Here is a 13,562-nt window from a genome sequence, read left to right on the forward strand (position 1 = left end):
TGATTACTATAATTTAATATATGATTAACCTCTTGATTAGTAATGATTACGTCGTCAAATTACTACATTTGTTTAAATTTTAAGAGTATTTATAATTTTTAAATAATAATAAAATATTTATAATTATAATAAATTCAATAGAATTTCGTTGTGATTTATTATAGAAATATTGAGAAAATATTTTATTTTTGAATGCAGCCTAATTTATTTAATGAATGCAGAGCGTGTGCACCTGCTACACTGTAGACTTTCCCCAGTTCGATCAACCCGGATTCTTTTTCGGGTCCAAAGGCGCTTTGCTTTGGCTTTTGAACTCTCGAAAATAATTTCAGAAAACAAGAAAAAAAGTTTTCACTCCAGATTACACAAATTTGAAGATTCCCTCTCGCTCTAAGTGCTTTCTCTCTCTACCTATACGTACAGATCACTTGCACGCTTACGTCCCTGTCTAAGCTACTGCAGTTGTCCACTGTGTTTTCAGGGTTCGATCTTAGCTGCAATTGGAGCTTCTGCCGGTTCAATTGTGGTTTCCTGCTATCGTTGAGCTGAAATTTTGGTTGGTTTTCGAGGAAAGTCTTGGTTTTGGGACTGTCAAGGGTTTTTATTGGTTTCGTGTGTGGTATTTAAGTGTCTATGCGGAATCTAGGGTTTGGTTGTTTGAGTTCTGGCTTGAGAATGGGAATTGAACGGGAATTGTGTTTGATTTTACATGTGGGGCCTGATTGAAGTGTAAAGCTCGGTGCTTTAAGTTTGGTTCTTAGTTAAGATTGATTTTTTTCTTTTCCTTTTAAATTTTTGGATGCAATTCGAGGGTTTCGAGTGTTGTGTATGTACATAGGAATGAGAAATTAGAAAGAGAAATAACTAGTGCTGCTGCTGCTGCTTGTGCTGTTGTTGTTACTTGTAAGAGTAGAGTAATTATTGGTTGGGATTGAGAGAGAAAGAAAGGAGAAATGTTTTATTCACAGTTCATATTGGCAAAAAAGGGGCCGCTGGGGACCATTTGGATAGCGGCACACTTGGAGCGTAAGCTTCGCAAGAATCAGGTTGCTGATACTGATATTGGAGTTTCCGTAGGTAAAGATTTAATATTCATCATTTTTGTCATTCCTTTTCATATATTTCTGATGCTATTCTCTTGCTTAATCTGTCAAAAGATATATCCTTAATCCTTATTTTTGATATAAGTAAACATATGCATGTGCGAGCACACAAGTAAGTGGATGCGAATTTATGGTTAGATTGCTTTTAATAAAAATAAGGAGAAAGGAGAAAAAAATAAAGAAAAAGGAAAAAGAAGTTGTTATTCATAATGCAACTTGTGCCTGGTCTCAAGGAATTCGATTTGGTTAAATAGCTTGCACGGCTTAGTTGTCTGCTCCTTCCTAGGCTGTTTTTGGTGTCTGAGGTTATGGAAGTGATTGAATCGTATGTAAAATGGAGCTTTCTTATTTCAACTGCCAAATTGAAGCAGCTGTGAAAATTTCCATTGCATTGCACTTAGGTCAGTTTTGATGGATATTGTACTCTGGTAAGGTTGATATAGTCTCGAATAACTTGTTTGATAGAAAGTACTGATTGCAACTATCTTATACTTGGCATGTTGATGATCCTTAATTTACAAAAGCAGATCACCTTTGGGACATAGATTGTACCTTACTTCTCTCAACTCCAGTACGGTAATTTGACGAGTTTGGCTTCTGTAACTCAGAGTTTGTTTGGCTATGGCACAACATTTAGTTAGAAATCTCTAAATATTATATGAAGAAATGATTAGATCTTTTTTGTTGCGCATGGAATATAATTGGTGTTTGAATATTTCGAACGCTTGGCTATTCACTTTCTTGAGAACCTATCACTTAGTCGTCCAGTACTGAGATCACATTTTTCAAAATCTCGCCTTGGTCATTCTGTTGGAGATGGTACAGGGATATGGACTGTTGTTTGTATTTCATTTTGGGTTATAGCCTTAACTACTAGAAGAAGCTGAATTACTTTCATCAGTTTTCTGCTGTCAATGCACTGCCAGAGAGCCAAAAGAAGTAACAATATGATCATTGACTGAACAAAGGGACAATTGAAATAATTCAAATTCCCCATTCATTAAAAGGTGTACAAAAATGGAATTCATAGGTTATGTGTTTCTACCACAATGCTAAATAAGGAAACACAAATCACTTAGAGTCCTTACAGTGACTACGGTATCTAAAACTCCTACTCTTGTACCTCGAAGAAGGCATAAGAAACCTTACTCATTATTTGCATGCAGGAATTGTGTTGAAAATTTCTGAATTCATCTTAAATAATATGCTGATTGGCTTTAATTTCTAGATTCTAATGCAAATTTTAATGGCTATTTTGGTAAGTTTGTATTTCTCCTTATTTAATATTAATATAAGCTGCTTATATTGTACAGACTCAATTCTTTTTCCTGAGGTGCCCATTGCGCTTCGGTTGTCCAGCCATCTTCTGCTTGGTGTGGTGAGAATCTATAATAGAAAGGTGAACTACCTCTTTGATGATTGCAGTGAGGCTTTACTCAAAGTCAAGCAAGCTTTTCGCTCTACTGCTGTAGATCTGCCTCCAGAAGAGTCAAAGGCACCATATCACTCCATCACATTGCCAGAGACATTTGATCTTGATGATTTTGAGCTGCCAGATAGTGACATTTTCCAGGGGTTTGTTTGAAATTTTTTAATTCTCTATCTTTACGAGCTACTTTTTCTTTATAAATGTGCTTAAAATTTGCTCCATAAGTTATTCATTGGTAGATCTGCTAGTTATAATGGTATAAGGTTTTGTCAGTGCATTAAAATTCGTACCTACCAGTTTTCAATTTGTACGCAATGCATGTAAAAAGCTCCAGCCATATTCAAACATGGTATAGGGTTAAATGGATTAATTGACTTGTAGGTACAAAAAGAGAGTGATCCCTATCTAAGTGACTTTGGTAAAATGATTGGACAGACTTGGACATATATAAAATGAGTTGGTCATATAATGTCCCTGAGTTTTTGCTAGGATTTCTTGGAGGAGATTGTGCTGTTCTCAACTTTCAATGACGTTTTATTTGGTCCAATCTAACACGCCAACTACAAACATTGCAGTAACTATGTAGATCATCATATTAGTTCGAGGGAGCAAATCACCCTTCAGGATACCATGGAGGGTGTCAGTTACTCCACATCAAAGTTTGGGCTGGATGGTTAGTACTTATAACTCTTTTTGCTTGGTTTGCAAGGGTTCTTAATTGGGTATTTCCTAACTCTTTTCGCATAGATACTCTGACAAGCAGCAATATGTTGCCTAATATAAGAAAATTGATGAAAGTCTTTGCTAGTTATTGACTTGATGCTTCTACATATGTTTTCCCTTATTGTTGCTTCTGTTGTTGTTAGAGAGGTTTGGTGATGGCGATGCATCTGGATTGGATCTCGATGAGGTACATCACAGTTAATGCTGTTATTATGTCTTACTCTGTTTCATTTTTGCACTGCTGTGGACAATTTTCTTTATTACTTCCGTGCTGTTTCGGAGAATTTTATATGACATTATATGGCGTTTTTTGAATACAATGCTGGAAATTATGTGAACTAGACTTGACTATTGGCCTAACAAATCGAGACTGGATTACTTCAACGGGTGAAACTTTTTAGTTTTCCGATTTGCCACAAGAGGACATGAGAATGTTACATCTGTTGGGATATTGTTGATTATACTTTGCCATTTTGCATTTGACTGTGTGAATTTCTGAAGGTTGGAAGGGATAATAATAGTGGAGCTCAGCTGGTTTCGACTTCCATATACTCTTAGAGGTTGATTCACGTGACCTCATAATAGCTATTTAGGGATGTTCCCTGTTTGCTTCTTACTCTGATCCTTAATGAGAATGTAAATTTATTGCTCTCCTTGTCATGCTAAAGTTATATTGCGTTTCAGATTTTAAGCCTAACCTGTTTAAAAACTGTCAGAATTGACTAGTTCTCAAATAACCAAACATGCTTCTTTGCCATGCTATCTTTAACGACATCTATTATCAAATGTCAATTATTGTTAACATTCTTAACCTGCAACCTATGGGCTCTTACAGCTGTTTTTAATTGACAATTCCATGCAGGAATTATTTGTGGACAAGATGCCCTCTGCAGGACATGTGGTTGAGAGGTTGGTTTCACTGGAACTTTTATTGAACCAGCTAGTTGGTTCCTTATTTTTCCATACCTAATATTGATGTTTTGGTTTTCATTTGTATTTAATTTAATGTTATATTATATTATATTTCAGTGTAGTTCTGTTGCTGCATCTAGTTCCTAAACTTAGCATATAACCACTGTCAATTTAAACACTAAATCTTTCACAAGGTCTGAAGTTAAAGAGAAGAAGAGTGAAAGATTAATGCATTTTAGAAAGTATTTGATTTTTCCTTCTTTTTTTTGGGGGGGTATATATGCAAGTGTTATGCTATTGACACTATTTCTAGTGGGGGTGTTAGTGGCTTGAGCCTCATCCGGTACTGGGTCCTGTGGGTTATATTTTTCTTTTCAGATTATGGACCTCCTCGGGTATGTCCAGCTGTATCCCATTATGTATGGGTCCTGGCTGGATTGCCCTTGAATCCAACAAAATCTGCTCATGAATTGAAATTTTTAGAATTAATTGGCAAAATTATACGAATCTCTGAAAATATAGACTTACACGAATGACCTCATAAATAATAAATGTAGAATTGTATGCTAATCTCAAAAACCCTAACCCTTGCTATTCCTCACTCGCAAGCGACCTCCCTATCGGCGTATTCCGTTCTACTCTGTTCGCCTGCTGAACCCTCCGCTCTGCTACCTATTTCTGCTGTTGTCTTTGGCTGTACCATTGACAGACATTTCCCCCACCCCTTCGACTATACAGCACGAAAAAGGAACAGAAGGGCAAAATCGGCAAGTGGCTACCAGAATGGCTCGCATATCTTGCTATACATGCTTATATTGCTAGCTCCTGTTTTCCGTTTCTAACTGTTTGGGGTTCTGAAATATTAGCTAGAGTTGATGGAACCAGTTTCTGAAATTTTCATGTCGGATCCACTTCTTTTTTTATCTTGGGTTCTTTGTGGAACCATTTTAGGTTCCTTCCTTTCCCTAATTTATTGTGATTTTCATCAAATCCGATCTAACTTATTTTGGGTTTGATTTGTCCGGTCTGCTAACCAAGTGCAATCTGATCTCCCGTCTCTCAACCATAGTTTCTAGTCTTTTCTGTGAAGTTGCTTTATTGAACATCCAGTCATTAAACCGTATGTTTGACTGCTAGTCTGCTAGATAATGATCATCTAATAGAAGCAGCTTTGTATAAGCACGGAAATTAATGTGCTACTTATCGAGATGTAAAAAAGGAAAAGTGAATTTATGCATGTACCCTTATTTTCCTGAGCCACTTTATTGTATTCTTATCTGAATGGTTTGATGTTTATATAGCTCTATCCGATATGAGATTTACTTGTATTTAGCAGTCATATCCAGTTATCCACTATGCATCATTGTTCTGTCCTATTGAAGTATTTTCTCTTACAATATGCTGGTGTTCAGGATTCATTTCTGTTGATTGATTTTGTCTTCAGTTCTGTTAATATCTGAATGATATAGATCTCTCATGCCATAGTCTTTCTCATTTCAGTGCCAATCCCCAGGCCAGTTTTGGATTACTGACCCCTCTCAAGCAAGACGAGCATCCTGAAAATAGGGCTACCGATCCAGAAACCATGGTAGTTGCTTGGAGCTCTAAAACTTTAATTGATGGATAGTTGAGCCAGTAATCCATGTTTTAACCGTTTATTATGTCTTCAAATTAAAGTTTCATTACGCCGAACGATTTGTTTTAAAGGATAATTCGTCCCAAAAGAAACTATTGTTGTTTTTTTTTTGTTTGGTTTAGATCATAATACCACAACTGAAAGTGATCACCAGTGGTAACTTCTAGAATTTATTTGATGAACATGCCCTTCTAATATGCAGGTTGATGCTGTTGATGTACATGCTGATCTCATGGATGGTGCACAGGCTCCTCGTACTCCTGGACTGGTGGATGAGCCAAATCTATCCAATGTCCAAGATGCTTCTGCGTGTGATGACCATCTGGAATCAGATTATCATTTACTTGAATCTACCATAAGGGAGAACACAAATAATGTTAATAGTGAGGGAAAACAAGAGGTGGACTGGTGTTCTCGAGATGATACAAGTTCTAATGCAGGACCTCATGGGCCACTCAAGGAGAATGGGGCGGGTGGCTTGGAAATGGAGGAAGAGAAGCCACAGGGAGAATCTCCTCTGAAAGCTGACATTGAGTTTGTTTTGTCAAAGGAAACTTCATCGGTATCTGAGCCCAGTATAAATTTAGCAGGTCAAGTTGAAGCCATGAAACCAGCTTCAGAATGCGCTAATGTATCAGAGGTTCTGCCACAGGAACATTCACCAACTATAGCTGTCAACGAAGCTAAGACTTTTCTGGCAGTTGATGAAACCTGTGATAATGATCAAGGTACAAATGAACTTAGCTTGGAAAAGAGTGCTTCTGAAACCTCTTGTTTGGTTAGCACTGGCCAGCAGGTTTGTGGTGGTGCATCAGCTAAAGATCTAGCACCAATTGGGGTTGAAGTTTCTGGCAGTGTGGGAGACACAAGTTATCAGCAGAAATCATGTCATGATGGATCAGAAGCAGCTTTAGAAAACCAGGTTGGATCTTCACTAGAGACTCCTGAAACTGTAGTTTGTCAGGAGACTACAGATTCGAGTGTATTGAACCTTGATGCTCATGACAAAGAGCCAGCTAGCGATTCTCTGGTTCTCCGGCCATGTAATTCCAACCTGGAACACCCTGATGTCGCAAAGCCTGGGTTTAGCAAGTCAACTCGTGCTGATGTAAAATCTGATTCTGCTGCCTTAGCCACTAATGAAAGGGAAGAGACAGCAACTCAAGGTTTGTTTATCAGACCTACATGCAACTTTGTTGATAAGGAGATCACAGAATGTAGCCAAATTGATCCATTCATACGCTTATGTCTTGTCAAATTCTTTTCCTATACAAATTTCTCTCTTTATTAAGGTACTTTTGAAGAAGATAAGAAAAGGTGCACTCTGCTTCCTGTTGCTAGTTGCATGCAACACAATCTTTTAGGTTTTAGTTTATTCAGGAGTTCATGTATTTTATTCCCAATTTTATTTGACGTCGCTAATTCAACACCTAACAACTAGAACCCTTGACAATTAATAATCAACAATAGTATTTCAGAACAGGTTTCGGTCTGATGTAGACAACAATATAACTCAGCATGGAAAAATGTGGATTGAACATGTTTGTAGCATGTGAAGTAAAACATGCTTTTCTAGAATTTTGGGGCTTCTTGTGAACGCATGAACTTAGTTTAGTTGTTAATGAAACAGATCCTATTTTATGTATCATAATAAAAATCCTTTTGTTGATATCGGAGGCCTTTATTTTATGGAGTGCATTTGTTTTATCAGGAGAAGCATGCTGCATACCAGTTGATTCAGAGCAAAATCTTAAGGAAAATCAAGTAAAAGAACATGTGGCAGGTGAAGATATTCAGGTGGCAACTAGTGAAGCTGATGGTCAAGTAAATAATACAAACTCACAGGATAGTTTGGTTGGCAACTTAAAAGAATCTGCTGAATCCGAGCTGCCTGCTCCTGAAAAACTGCTTTCAGTGCCAGAAGGCCACATGGATCTACATACAGACATTCTGGTAGAGGTTAGCCCTAAGGACTTTGATGTGCTTGATGAGGGTGATACTGGCAGCAAGACTGTTGCAGGCAGAAAGCGTACTTTTACTGAAAGTACACTAACGGAACAGAGTCTGAATTCAGTTGAATCCTCAAGGCAAGTCCGTGTTAAAAGAACCATAGGATCAGTTCCAGATGACGATGATTTGTTGTCTTCCATTTTAGGTATATCAGACTTCCTTTCCTGTTGTTCTATGAATGTGCTTCGGTGAGGAGGCATAGAAGTTAAAGATGTGCTTCACTTGCATTTCCCTTGAATGTTTTGTTATTTGATGAGAAATATTATTATCTCAGTTGGAAGAAAATCTTCACTTTTGAATGTAAAGCCAACACCTCCACTTTCTGAAGTGACGTCTACAAAACGTACCCGTACTGCTTCCCGTTCTGGTGCTCCGAAAAGAAAAGTGCTTATGGATGATACAATGGTTTTGCATGGCGAGTATGTTCTTCCTTGTACCACTGATAGGATTTTAGTTCTCTTTGTGCAATATATTCTATGTTTTTCATAAATTTCAACATTTTGCACGGCTGGATACATGCATTACCCTTTAGCAATTATGATGAAGTAATTTGTCCATACACTTTTTTCTGTTAATTTTGCTATGCTTTAGCAGCTTTCTTAGTTGCTTTCAAGTATATCTGGTTTCTCCACCTTCTCCTTGATAGCAAGCAATTGCTTGTTTGCCCATGTTACTCTATAATACTAAAATGTATGTTATTTCTGTTCCTTGATAGTACAATACGGCAACAGCTGACCAACACGGAGGATATACGCCGTGTTAGAAAGAAAGCTCCATGCACACTCCCTGAAATCTCTATGATTCAGAAACAACATATGGAAGACAACATTTTTCTTGAATCAATATTCACTGGTGAGTTTATAATGCCAATATTGTGCATGGGGATCTTCAATTAATTACATCTTTCTTGTGATAACACAAATTTGGGATTCTTGAGTGTTGCCACCTGTTATATGTCTGTATATATCAGTCTGGATTGTATATGCAGCTCCGCCAATGATTGACCTTGATATGTTGAGGATCATTTTAGTTCCAAATTTCTGTTTTGGCCTCAGAGATGTCCCATTTCGGAGCATCTCCACTGTCAAATGATGACCTGGTATAATGGTCAGAACTACATGCTATGGCATTAGGTTTCATAGAAATGAGCTGGCATTTGATTTAATGAAACATGATTTACATCCAATATTCCTTTATTTGAGAGAAATCATTTAGCTTAGCCATATTGTTTCTTTGGTCTTTCTTCTATTTCATTTAATTATTCTTTGTTGATTAAAGACACTGTTTCAGTGGAGGATGTATCCTTGATTCAATTTTTCATGCATTGTGGATTGGCATATTGTGTTGCAACAGGCACCATGTCAGGCGATTGCTTTATTCTTTTCCATTTGTTTTTACAGGCATGTCAGTTGAATTGGCATCTTTGCACGGCCAAGTGTACGATTTAAGTCGAATCAGGGTGTGCCAAAGTGATGTTTCTGTTGAAATTGTGAATGAACCGAGGATGCATTCGCAAAATGATGAAAATGGTATTTCCCTCGAAACTATAGTTGAACCAAACTTAGGTTCCGTGAATGACAAAAGTGGTGCTTCTGTTGAAACTCAGTCTGAATCGCATTTAGCTTCTTCAAATCATGGAAATCATGATATGAAAGATGATAAGCGACCTGGAAAGGCTAACGTAACAGAAGAAAGTCAGCAGGAGGTAAAGAATGAGCTTTTGATGGTTGGAAACAATGGGATAGCTGATCTCAGCAAGAATTCTCTGTTGGGCGAAAATAGGCTGGAAGAAGTCGACTGCACGAGTACAGAAGTTAATGTGAGTACAGAAGTTAATGTCAGTCAGGAGCAGATTAAGCCTACTAGTGATTTTGGGGCTGATGATTCACAGCAGGCACTTTCGCTGGATTTAGATGGAGTAGGAACCTGTCTAGGAAATGCTGGTACTGATAATCCTGCTGTTATTGCTGAAAGTGAGCTATTAGACTCCACTAGAAATGCTACCAGTGGTGTAGAAAATGCTTCAGCAGTAATGGTTCAGAGTACTTCTTTAAATGAATCTGTTGAGACAAATTCTTATGTGAATATGGATGCAACAGCTGTTGTTTCGGATCAGGAGACAGCTCTACCGTCAGTATCATTGGACTATGCAGATATGGATGACGGACAAGCAATTGTTAGAAATGAAATTACAGAGAAGTATGGTGATGCTAATGCGATTGGCGAAACTGAAGTTGGAGGAAGGGATGTTTTTCTTCCAGATGTGGCTCAAGATGCTGGTGTTGCTGAGCAGGTACCAACTACCAACCATGGAGGCCTGGAGTATAATAATGTTCAGACTGAAATTTATAATACTACATCTGAAGAACAGGGAGAAGTGGAAAATTTGTATCCAGCAATAGTAAGCATGCTGGAAGACAGCTCCACGAATAATGGTGAAAATCTAAAACATCCTGAAGGTTATCTACCCAACATGACGGATGCAGAAACTTCTGGTTTTGACCTGCATGATCAAGATGTAAGTCATTTTCTTGTTTATAGAACCTAACCGAATCTATCTGCCCCGGTTACATGTAGATTGGATAAAGCGAATGTTGGCCAACGAAAAGTGACATAAGAGTGAATAATTATTATATGTTGTTCGGTTACTTTACAAAAACATTCCTGAATAGGTCCTCATCTCAATGCTGATTGTTAGCTCTGCAAGTATTGCAGCTATTACACAATCCATGATCTTTGGGGCAATATAAGGGAGCGTACTGCCAATCCATTCTGAGAGATGTTGCTAAAGAAACACTTGTTAGATTTTGATAATAAGCTAAACCTTATAGTATTGGGCTATATAGTCTGAGACAAACATGTTTTCAGGCAAGTATTCCTTCTGGAATGCTTTTAAACTGGTAAATAAAATGCTCTTGAGTTCCCAACTAAATCTTTCAGTCTGGACATTAAGAACCTATTCTTTTCATGATTTTGGTCTGTGTTGCATCTATATGCTTCTAGATTTTAGACTGTTTTAAAACTTTCCTTTCTGTTTCTTAACTTTGATGAGTTTTTTAACTATTGTGTGCCTCTATGGTGCAGGAATTAAATTATCTGGCTGCTGGAAATGATACAGGTCTGCCTCTAACTTCTTGACTAGATCACCCTCTTGCCAACCTTAGAACATGAAAAATAAAAAAAGAACTAAAACAATTGACAAAATTATTCCAACAAGCCTTGTAGAGGAGAGGCCTTAGTTCAAATGCTAAAAAATGTTGTTTCATTTATTTACCGTATTTGAAGATTAGTTCTCCATTGAGGTTAGGTGTGTTAATTGAGGTCCATTCAGCTGTTGATCGTCAAGAAAGGGAACCATCCTTTGACAAAAGCTTGGTATCTCTAGACATATTGCCCACGAATGGTAGAAATGTGGTTAGCAAAACCAGAATACACTGAACTATCAATTATCAGCCAAACAATGAACCTTTTCGATATTTTGCTTGTCCAAATTATGGAAATTTATGAATTTGATAAAGCAGAATATAAAACTGAATTTACTTTAGTATTTCACTGAAATGCAAGTTTGAATTGCCACAGTTTGACTTCTACAAGCAGTTCAAAAGTATGAATCGTGAAATATGTTAATGTTTTAAAATTTTTATCCATGACAAACATACATGAACTTAATAATTTGAATTCCAATTGAAGCAATTGATCATTGTCTCAATGAATACAATACCTGTAATGTATTTTAATAGGAGTATTGAAACAGTTCAATAGCTGACTAAACATAAAATCCTATAAAGTAGGACTCCACGAGCAAACTGAATACTGGTTTTTGCTTGACGGAAAAACCAAGTACCTGGATTTCACTATTCATACAAGCCTTATATTTTGCTGTTCAGTTTTGGGCTGTACACGTGTGTCTACACACTACCTGTTGGACGCCTCCTAAAGTTACTATCTGGTGTTGGCTCAGCACAATCCTCAGCATGCTTAATTGTTGACTTTTCTTTTTTGTTGCTTTATCCATCTTGTTTGTACTGCAACTATCTCATCGATCTTTTGGGAAATTTAGGAAATTAATCACATCATACATTTGAGTTTAGTTGGTTATGGCTTATGGAATGCTATTGCTGTTTTATGTCTTTATGGGATTATGTAGGCTTGACTTATATGTCTTTGAGCTTTCAGAGTTTCTAAATGTTGACGACGATGAGCTAACTGAAATAGCTGATGATATGGCTGATGCTGAAGAGACAAAAAATACAGAGAACAGCGGGTGGTCTTCACGTACTAGGTATTTTTGCTGCAATTGGATAACTCTTTTATATTGTGTTGATGTCTCCTCGTGACAATGAGGGATTTCGTTCTTGTTATTTTCTCTGACTTTCTGCTTAGAATTTGGCCAAGGTTGATTTGTTGATTGTTACAATAAAAATCGCTGCCCATCTTCTGGGTCTTCTCCTTTATCCCTGCTTGTTTATGAAAATAGTTGGAAACATGCTAGAACACCCTTAAGATTTGATCCAAACAAACTCCAAAAAGTTTGTCATCTGAACATGTGTTTTAAATGCCTTCAAGGAAATATATATATATATATATATATATATTGGTCAAATTAGAGACAAAAAATTATCTCTATTTTATAATACTAATGAAATTCCTTATATATTATGAACTTTGATAATATCATCAGAGAGTTTATGCCTGCTAATTGCAAGCTTTTTATACTAATGTGTTGAGAATTAAGCAAGTCTTTCCTCCCGTCTAACTGACAAAGTGGATTTCTCTTTCTATTGTTTCAAAAAACTACATTCTACTTTTCCTGATGACACTTTTAGAAAATGAATGTCTTGATTAATTGTTTGATGATTTTATCATAACGAGTGATTGAAATTGGAGAAAAGGTTTTAAATTGTTTGGTTTGAATTTTTTATTGACCGGATCAGCATTAAGAACTAATTTCTGATTTCATTTAAACTCGTAGAGCTGTTTCCAAGTATCTACAATCTGCGTTTGCTAAAGAGGCAGAGTGCGGGAGGAAGTCTCTGTCTTTGGACAACCTCTTAACTGGTAAATCACGGAAGGAAGCATCTAGGATGTTTTTTGAAACATTGGTAAGTTCATACTGTTCTGTCCATGACAATAAAGCTTCATTACCTTTAGATCTCAGTCAGTGAATGATTGTCTGTTTGGACTGATAACCTTTACAATGATGCACTTTGCTTTCACTTGAACTGTCTTCTTGATTGGCCATTTTCGTCTTTGGGCATGATTGTTTGATCTGTGTGTTTGGTCGAAAAAATGTTGTCCAGGTCCTTAAAACAAGAGACTACATCCATGTAGAACAGCGGAATCCCTTTGACGACATCACCATAAAACCTCGAACCAGGCTGATGAAATCTGACTTCTAGTCTTCCGTTATAGGAGAAAGGGCCAAAACATATCCATGGAAGAATAGAGAAACACTGAGAATGCAGGCCATCAGGCTCATTTTGTGGTACTCAATTTTTAAACAAACTAGCTTAATTCTTTTGAAAGTAATGTTATCGAAGCTCATAGCTGGCTAATTAGGTTATCGTTACATGTGACCGTTAAACGGTTGTACAATAAACATGTTATTTGTATGTATATATAGGCTGTAATATCAGGGTTTCCATTTAGCAGTTGGAGCTGGTTCCCTTTGTTGTGCTGCCTGTCTTTTGAGTTCTTGATTCTTGTCAGTTCACTCTCAGTGAGTAGCAGATTCATATGATGAACTAAC

The 13,562-nt window shown here is 37.0% G+C and overlaps 1 protein-coding gene across 2 annotated transcripts; it reads left to right on the top strand.

The window, feature by feature from the left end:
* Positions 1-238: 238 nt before the first annotated feature.
* Positions 239-13,464, top strand: SYN4 (sister chromatid cohesion 1 protein 4). Of its 2 annotated transcripts, XM_011078801.3 has the most exons (15): positions 239-1,077; positions 2,417-2,678; positions 3,108-3,205; positions 3,399-3,442; positions 4,118-4,164; positions 5,668-5,755; positions 6,006-6,969; positions 7,515-7,958; positions 8,088-8,232; positions 8,529-8,665; positions 9,214-10,331; positions 10,898-10,931; positions 11,990-12,095; positions 12,786-12,915; positions 13,114-13,464. In XM_011078801.3, the coding sequence occupies exons 1-15, from the start codon at positions 954-956 to the stop codon at positions 13,210-13,212; spliced, it is 3,840 nt and encodes a 1,279-aa protein (XP_011077103.1). In that variant the 5' UTR covers positions 239-953; the 3' UTR covers positions 13,213-13,464. The 2 variants fall into 2 exon arrangements, with proteins under 2 accessions (XP_011077103.1, XP_088735712.1); XM_088879586.1 differs by lacking the exons at positions 239-1,077; positions 2,417-2,678; positions 3,108-3,205; positions 3,399-3,442 and adding an exon at positions 3,716-3,815.
* The last annotated feature ends 98 nt before the right edge of the window (positions 13,465-13,562 follow it).

The sequence above is a fragment of the Sesamum indicum genome, linkage group LG4, assembly GCF_026168435.1.
Source record: "Sesamum indicum cultivar Baizhima isolate 11 linkage group LG4, ASM2616843v1, whole genome shotgun sequence".
NCBI lineage: Eukaryota > Viridiplantae > Streptophyta > Magnoliopsida > Lamiales > Pedaliaceae > Sesamum > Sesamum indicum.

Bases quoted from the DNA above. Each gene is read 5' to 3' on its own strand.
- SYN4 (XM_011078801.3), top strand. From the start codon at position 954: ATGTTTTATTCACAGTTCATATTGGCAAAAAAGGGGCCGCTGGGGACC. The intron at 4,165-5,667 runs GTTGGTTTCACT...TTCTCATTTCAG, and splicing joins GCAGGACATGTGGTTGAGAG to TGCCAATCCCCAGGCCAGTT. The intron at 8,666-9,213 runs GTGAGTTTATAA...TTGTTTTTACAG, and splicing joins TCTTGAATCAATATTCACTG to GCATGTCAGTTGAATTGGCA.